This window comes from Anopheles nili, chromosome 2 (genome assembly GCF_943737925.1).
Source record: "Anopheles nili chromosome 2, idAnoNiliSN_F5_01, whole genome shotgun sequence".
NCBI classification, from domain to species: domain Eukaryota; kingdom Metazoa; phylum Arthropoda; class Insecta; order Diptera; family Culicidae; genus Anopheles; species Anopheles nili.
Genome location: NC_071291.1, coordinates 1,578,198 through 1,586,145, shown reverse-complemented (window position 1 = coordinate 1,586,145; position 7,948 = coordinate 1,578,198). Strand labels below are relative to the sequence as shown.

The 7,948-nt window shown below is 52.7% G+C and overlaps 1 protein-coding gene across 1 annotated transcript; it reads right to left on the bottom strand.

The window, feature by feature from the left end:
- Positions 1–306: 306 nt before the first annotated feature.
- On the bottom strand, positions 307–3,498 carry LOC128721247 (hemicentin-1-like). The gene is made up of 6 exons (XM_053814982.1): positions 3,384–3,498; positions 2,721–2,866; positions 2,437–2,647; positions 2,058–2,315; positions 669–766; positions 307–384 (listed from the first exon to the last, which is right to left on the bottom strand). Exons 1-6 carry the CDS (start codon positions 3,496–3,498, stop codon positions 307–309), a joined length of 906 nt encoding a protein of 301 aa, XP_053670957.1.
- Between the last annotated feature and the right edge of the window lie 4,450 nt (positions 3,499–7,948).

The following is a 7,948-nucleotide window of genomic DNA, read 5'->3' as shown; positions in this document are numbered from 1 at the left end:
CTACGCTAGCTTGTTGATATTAGCTCAGCAAAGCAGCAAATCCAATAAGCCCCGGCAGAAGCCATCGAGGCTTCGAGGCTCAGTTTCCGGTTCGATACAGTTCGCCGCCGGAGGCCACATTTCCATATACTGCTCTCTAAACACCCGAACGGTAGCGTCTTTCCTAACCCGCTTCAAACGCCCGACACACGCCACACACGAGAGAGCAGGCGGAGCGTATAAGCGATAACCGATGTAAATTAATCACATTATGCTGACCAGCCCACGGGTGCGCTTCGAGTTTCCGGGCGACGCTGGAAAACTTACCTATCGCATCGCAAACACCGACGGGGTTCGTGTGAGCAGCAGAAGCTGGAAACACACCGACAGGATCGCCACGACTATCTGCTTTTGAGCCGGATTTGGTGCCGACCGAACATCCAGCAATTCCGCAGCATTATACGAGATGACGTCAGGAGAGAATGAGCAAGAGTAGAGACGGGGATATTGGTAAATTAAAAAAAAAGTATGTCATTTGAGAGCCACGCCATCAACGCAAAGGTGGTAGAGGCGGGATTGTGGCGCGATCGTGGGAAATAAATTAATTAAGTGCCCGTTCGCTGCAACGAGAACCGGAGCAGGGAGCCCAGGGACGTGCCGGAAATGGAGTCGTTTAGACTGATAATTACATATGTTGATGAATGAGCCACGCCAGCACCGTTTATTCCGTGTTGCATCGCGGCCGGATGCTCTCCTTTGATGACGTGCACCATGACGCTGGCCGAATCTGCGAAAGAGCGCAAAGAACGAGAGGTTAGTGGGCAGCGAGAGCGAGATGGAGCGCGTTGGAGGTGAAACAAGTCTCCTTCCAACACCAAATAGGGTCAGCGAGCTGTTCATTAATTATTATGCGCATACTATTAGTGTCATTAGCGAGCCGGAAGTAGCATCTCGCGTTGGGCCACGAATTCCGGTGTTCCATTTTGGGGCTGCGCTCAATAACGCGTCATTCAAACCCATCATAACGGGGGCGAAAGGCGGATTAGTGAGCGCTAATCTTTGGTGAATTTGTCCACGGGAACCACAACGCAACCACGGCAACCACAGACGGTAGGATTATCGCTGGGAAATCAGGACCACTGATAGCCCGGATCTGGGAGCTGAACGTGCCAGCGGTGGGATTCTCCACGAAACGACGCTGGAACAACTTCATTAAACTTGGCCCGGCGTGGAGTGCACTTTCTTGAGCGCTCCCGGGGATTCTTTGAAGCGGTTTTTATCACCTGCAAGCTTATGGTGGCTTTAAAGCGCCCGGCCATCATCGCCCGGCGTGCCCATCAGCGAGACCGTTTGACGCAGGGCATCATAAAGTAGATGCCAAAAGTGCTATAAACTCTCGAGCGGGGCGTTCTCGGGGCGCAATCTTTACGATCGGCCACTAGGATGCTAGCTTGGGTTGGTCGAGTTTGGACCCGAAAGGGGTTGTAGTTCATACGCCAAGCAGATTATGGCCATTTGCTGGCAGCACGTCGCTATTTGCCGTAGCTGTCGTGCGCCCGAGGGAGCGCTAGTTCTGCTTCTTTCGCTTTCAGACTACCGGACTGGGTTGCAAAGGTTGCGATAAATTGGGTTTGGCTCACTAGTGTCTTGATGCCGATCGTTACCGGCCACCGAGCGAGACTCGAGCGGGAAACAGTCGAGGCCAGTCGAGCGATCCCCAACACCGCCCGTGACGTCGATATAAACTGCATTTAATGTTGTGCATAAAATTTTTAAACGAACCGTAATGCATCCCGCCTCGTACGGTACGAGCACCACCGTTAGGGTGGGTGATTATGAACGTAGAACGCGCTGCACGTGCATCCTTTGTTCTGTTCGGTCTCGCTTCTGGGCTGCCCAAGACCGGCCAAGCGAATTATGTCGTGTGTCACCGGCACACATACACATACTGGGTATTTTTGATGCGTTGCCAACAATCGACAGTGGGTCGAGACGGTGCAGCTAGGTATATAGGAAGCTGCCGCATCGTGCATCGTTCGTGTGCAAATTACAGCCTCGACTCAGGCTGGGCTACTTACCGGAATTGCTCGGAGCGCAGGTATAGTTGCCGGAGTCGGATGGTGAGGCTCGCGATATGACTAGCCGGCTCGTACGCGTCTGCTGCTCCGTCAGGACACTGATGCCGCCACGTTGCGAGTAGTTGATCACCCGACCACCCTTGTACCAGTAGATGAAGGATGGTGGCTGTGGTGACTGCAGTGCCTCGCAGGTCAGATTAATATCGCTGCCACTCTTGACGAACAGCTCCGAGTTGCCCAGAATGTTAGCCTTCGAAACTACACGTGTGGGAGAAAGCGAGAAAGTGTGGTGCAAAAAAAAAAAAGGAAACCACCATCACACGGTGGTGTTTGTTAATTAGAAACTGTTTCCCTCGAAACGGACCGCACTGGCACTTACCGACAACGTTCAGACGAAACGCCTGGCTGATCTTCGGTTCGGTCGACACCTGACACTCGTACACTCCCGAATCTCTTGCCTGAGGCGATGTTATTCGAAGCGTCCACTCGTCACTGCCGTCCGTGTGGAGCGACTGGAAGCGCTGATCGTTGGTGTACGTGAGGATACCCACCGTCAGGATGTGTAGGTCTCGCTTGCGGATCCACGAAACCTGCAAAACGGGACGAGCCATTGGAGCTGGCCGGGCAGGTTGGTGAACAAACGCGAAAGTGCAGCTTACTTACCGCTCGGTCTCCGAGGCTCTTGACGCGACAGTGGAGCTGGCACGTTTGACCGGCGATGGCCGTCACTTCGCGCTTGGTCGTGTTATCGAAGTACGGCTGCACCATGTGGTTTTCCCAGTACATCTGCATTTCGGGACTGAGCGAGTCTGCGTGGATGGTGAAAAAAAAAAATCGAACGCAACCGATGGTGGTCGCAGTTAGCGAGCGGATCATTGAACACGGACAATATCTGTTATTAACATTCATACGAGCTTGGGACGTTGGAGTCGTTGGGGTTCACCGCTAATGGAACGCGTTTATGTCCGAGCGTCGAACACTACGAGCCATTTCTCCGGCACTAGACCGTGGTCGTGGGGTGGTTTGGATCGTGGAAAACGAAGTCACGCGCTGCAAATCTGCTAGCTACGTGCGAAAAGCTGTCTTGGTGATGGACGTAGCCACATGCAGCGATTGCGTTACCGGCGGGTCCTTGGAACCGTTAGTGAATTCGAATGGAATTTTCTGAGAGGTTACCGCGTAACTGACACGCGTTGTTCACGGTGGTGATTGGATGGAAAATGGATTTTCGTGGTAAAGGATTTTGGTTGGGAGCAGCTTCATGCTCAGGAAGGACATATACGAAAAAACCAGAGTCAACGTAAACACTGAAAACCGAGGACTTACCTGCCAAGCAGATGACTACAAAATTGATAAACGCTGCAATAAGCGGCAGATTTGCGTTCATGGTGTTGCATTTGCACTTCCGATGGGGCGGCCTGGCAACTAGCGCTGGAGTCATTCCACGCGTCAACGGCTTTGCGGTGGGCTGCTAATTTCCGCCAACGGAAGCGCCTTCCGGCCGGTTTGCTTTTGTTGGCGGAAATTTATTCATTCACCGGATCTGGTAGGTGGCTGTTGAAAAATTAAGCCCCACAACACCCCACACAAAGCGGGCGTGGGATTTTCACCGGTCGGTTCGACCCACCGCAGGTGCCCTTCCGGTTCGGTGAGGGTCTTGTGTCCTTTTCTTCTTGTCCTTGCGCTAACCACTTTCTCCGCTTTACGCCTCACTTCGGTGACCGTCTGGCGCTTGGTAGAGCCTCGGCACGATGACACGGCATTCGTTCGTACCGGTGCGCGGGCAGAATTTATTTTACAACGGTTCACAACGGACCGCAAACGGTCGGGAAAACCCTGCGGCGGTTTTCCACCGGCGGTTGATTAACGGTCAATTTCTTCCCGCACATTCGGTGTGGACCGGGCGCCCTCTGGTTTCCTTTGATGTCGCACGTCCAGAGACAAACTTTGATCGTTCCACTTGCACTCACTGGCCGGCCAAGCGGGCTAATCGGATCCGATAACACGATGGCACTGGCACTAGCACTGGGGCACGATCTGGAAGCAGGAATTATTTATCGTTTCGGTTGGTTAGCGTTTGGTCCTGTTGGGTTATTTTTTTTTGTTTTGTTATGTTTTTCTCCCACAGGGTTGCATCGTCACTCTCGCAAGGATACGGACCACATATGGTCTGGGCCACTCACGGAACATCGATGGCATTTCGACCCGAGCCAGCGTGTGACCCAGCAGGTTTTTCAATTCGTACGCCCATAAATGTCAAATCAATTCTATCGGGATGCTGTAATTGAGTCACGTGCCTGCCGGCAGGACACCAGGAGCACCAGGATGTGTGCCTGTGTGACACGCACTCGCGTTCGAGCGCGCGCGCGTGTGTGTGTGTGTGTGGGAATGTAATATGAGACGTGGGAGGATACGGAATGGGTCAGTTTTTGTTGGCATTCTTGAGGATGGTCCTCGTTCTTGCGTCTGCATTTGGGGCGTTATTGCGTACGAATGAAGGTCGTTTGGCATATTTCGCCACACACGCGTCTGAGCCGCGTTGGCACCGTGGCATGATTGGCAATCGGCAGCGGCCCAAATGGGGGATTAGTGCCGTTGATGAGACGGTTCCACTCCCACTCGGGTCTGCGTGTGATGTAATCTCCTGGTGAAGGACCAAACTACCAAACAGGACGAAGCGAATGAAACAGATGATGATGCACGGATCCGGAGCAGGTGCATGGTAGAACGAGAGAGTGAGAAGGAGAGCGAGAACGAACAAGCTATTTCGACCTTTTCCCCAGAATATTGGCCAACAGCCGACAACCAGGTTCTATTACGTGCCAGATATCGAATATCGCCTGTCAACATTTTATTACCGACACTCGCCCACCCAAGGGCTGCCTTGCTCCGAAAGGTGGAGGGTGGATATTATTTGACCGAGAAGCAAGTCCTGTCCCGCTGTTGGGTGCTATCGTGGGTATCGAACTAATTTTCCCTCCGTGCAGCACGAGCCGTGCAGTCCGTAGAAGGCGCCGGTTGCGGTTCTGCCGTGGCTCTAACCAAATCTTTGCTTTTATACGTTGCCTTAATGTGTTAATCCAGTGATTGATGGCTTTAACGTGTGCACCGTGGGGCTTTCTGGCCCCAAACACGACCAGCGGTAGCAAAACCCAAGGGTTACTGCACAACACACGCACATACGTGACGTGGGTGGTGGACGAAGGCGGCGTGTTATCAATCAGAGGTAATTTATGCCATCATAAAAAGGCGACGTGTTTGAGTTATCGATTGTGGCACACGCGTCTCAGTACCTCGTCGTCAAACGGCGCTAAAGCGCTAAGCCCTCGTCCCGACAAAGGGCACGACTTGCGGTGGTAGGGCTCAAGGTTCTGGTCTCAAGAGGGAGCAGGATTTATACCTTCGCCCACAAGCCGATGTCACAGTCCCATTTCGTTAATTAGAGTTTTTAGCACCGGTTCCTCTGACCAACGGGCGGCTCCGTCCATTAGTTGCGCGTCTATGAGGGGTCTGAGAGGGTGTGCTTTTATTATTCGGTGATTATTTTTTGTTTGTTTCACAGCTCGCTGAATCGCACCAGAACGATCCATCGAACGATCGAAGAGGTGTCGATCTGCGCTGGGATCTTTCAATTATTATTCCCTGCGATGCCTTTTCCGGGGGCGTTGCGTGGGCGAGGACAAAGTGCTCTCGGCCATTACCGCCATCTAGCGGCCGTCCCACGTACGATCCGTTCGTAACGGGAGCAAAATTGATCCGTTGATGCGCAATTAATTAGAGCGAAGGGCGGCCATCGTCCGGTGATTTTGGACGGACTGGTGCTTCAGAACCCCTCTGATTTGCTGGAAATTGAACCGCACCCCGACCGTGTTGGGTCGCCTTCTCAGAAGGAAAGGTGGCGTGACGGGTGTCGATAGGGTTTCTTGTGAACTCACCTTTTTCCCGAGGGTTTGCCTATCGGGATAGGAATTTTTGGTCCGCATAAGAAGGGTTTCTTTTCGCTGGGGACGGCGTGTCTCTTTAATGAACGCGATCCTTCCCGGTTTTTTACCCGGCACGGTCCAGGAATCGAACGGGGAAAGTAAAACAATCGTACTTCCGTAAGCTCGCCGTAAGAGCACAAAAACACCGCCCCGAGCAAGACGGAAGTCTCTTTCGAGTGTTGTGTTTTTTTTTGCTCTTCGGGCTGTCAACGGGAAAATTGGAAGCCACAAACATTCTGCTTCCTCGCAACGCAAAAGACGCCGACAAGGGAAACGAAATCGCAGCCCCAAAACGGACACGACGAAAAGATTTAAATCGCAGACAGCCGGGGCGGCAATGGAAAACAGAAGCAAGTTTACCAACCCACTACCATGGGCTTCGAAACGGCCCGGAAATGGGTCTAGAGGCGAGGGAAAAATTCCTAAACGAAACACTTCAGCGCCAAAAGTAAACAGTTTACACATTTTTTGTTGTTGCGTATCGCCCCTCGCGCCAATTGGTCCCACGCGGTCGCGGCAGTTAATTAAAATCGCATAGAATCACATCGGGTCACGGTGGTGAAAGCTCTTTCGTTTTGGGCGGAAGTAGCAGTAGGCTGTGACTGAGTTTGGGCGTGTTCGGGCATCAGTCAAAATCTGCCGCCTACTGAGCAACTTTTTTAAATGACCCTTAAGAAGGCCCGATTTGTGTTAACACGATGCCAACTCTCGAGCGTAGGCTTGCTGCATGGAGGGAACAGCTACAACCGGAACAGCGATCCGTAACATGGCCTGGGAGCGGCTCGCGAAAGCTCACACAGCAATCGCACACAGGACACCATTCGGAAACGGTTCTAGTTTCGTTTCACTTTCGTCGCCCGTCCTATGTGTAGTAAATATCAACACACCCAGCAGGATAGCGGAAGATTAATGTGCTCGGGAGCGGCTATGCGCAATCCAAAAGAAAAAAAAAGACACCTCCCCGTGGGATACTGATGGATCCATTGTCATAAAGTTCTTTTATCTGGCGCCCGCACGGTGGCTTCCTCGAACGGAAGGGCAGCTTCCATCCAGCACGGAAAAGCTCTCGGCCAGCGTGGAAAGATGGCGCCCGAGGGCGCTTATTTTGTTGTTTTTCTTGTTGTTGTTATGTGTGTGTGCGCCCCCCCCCCCCCCTGCTGTTTCCTCACGAGATGTGTCGATGTCAGCGAAGGTCCTTTTGCTACGTTCGTCGTTTTTGGGTACGTCACTGCAGCCACCATTAGCCGGGTGTGGTTTTCCCGCGCCGGAATTCAAATGCAACAGCTCCATAAATCCGAAAACCGTGTAAAAATCCGCATCTGCACGTACCGCGGCCTGGAAAATTCGTGACTGGATCCGTTCAAATCGCATTGTGGGTTCCCTGGGCTCCCTCTGCTGAGCAGCTGAACAGCCGCAGTTGTTGCGCAACGTAGTCAGCAAAAAGTGTCCTCCAAAAACCGACCCAGTGTACGGAACGGTCAAACAATCCCGCTTTCGTTTCAAGCTGCCAGGTCCGGCTGGCCCGGCGAAAGTGCGAGTTTATGTTTAGTCCGTGATAATTGGAGGTCCGAGCGGCACGATAAGGGAATTCTAGCCCCACGACACTGCAGCTGACTCGCCGAATCGCCCCCGAGTGGCTCTGGGCGCCGGAATGGGCCAGTGATTTTTAAGCCGATTTCAGGCACGGATGAAATTGATGTTTTCTTTTGCGCCAACAGGGCGGCCGCGTTTTACACACCATGTCGATCATTAATCTTTGTCCATTCAATTTCCTTCCAGCTTGTGGCGGGCTCGGTTTGGTTTGGCTGAATGTGGAGCGTTTTTTATTCGTGTTCCCCACGTGACGCGGTTACACATGGACGATTCGCTTCAAAGCGATCCGCTTGTGGGTGGAAACTCCGACGGAAC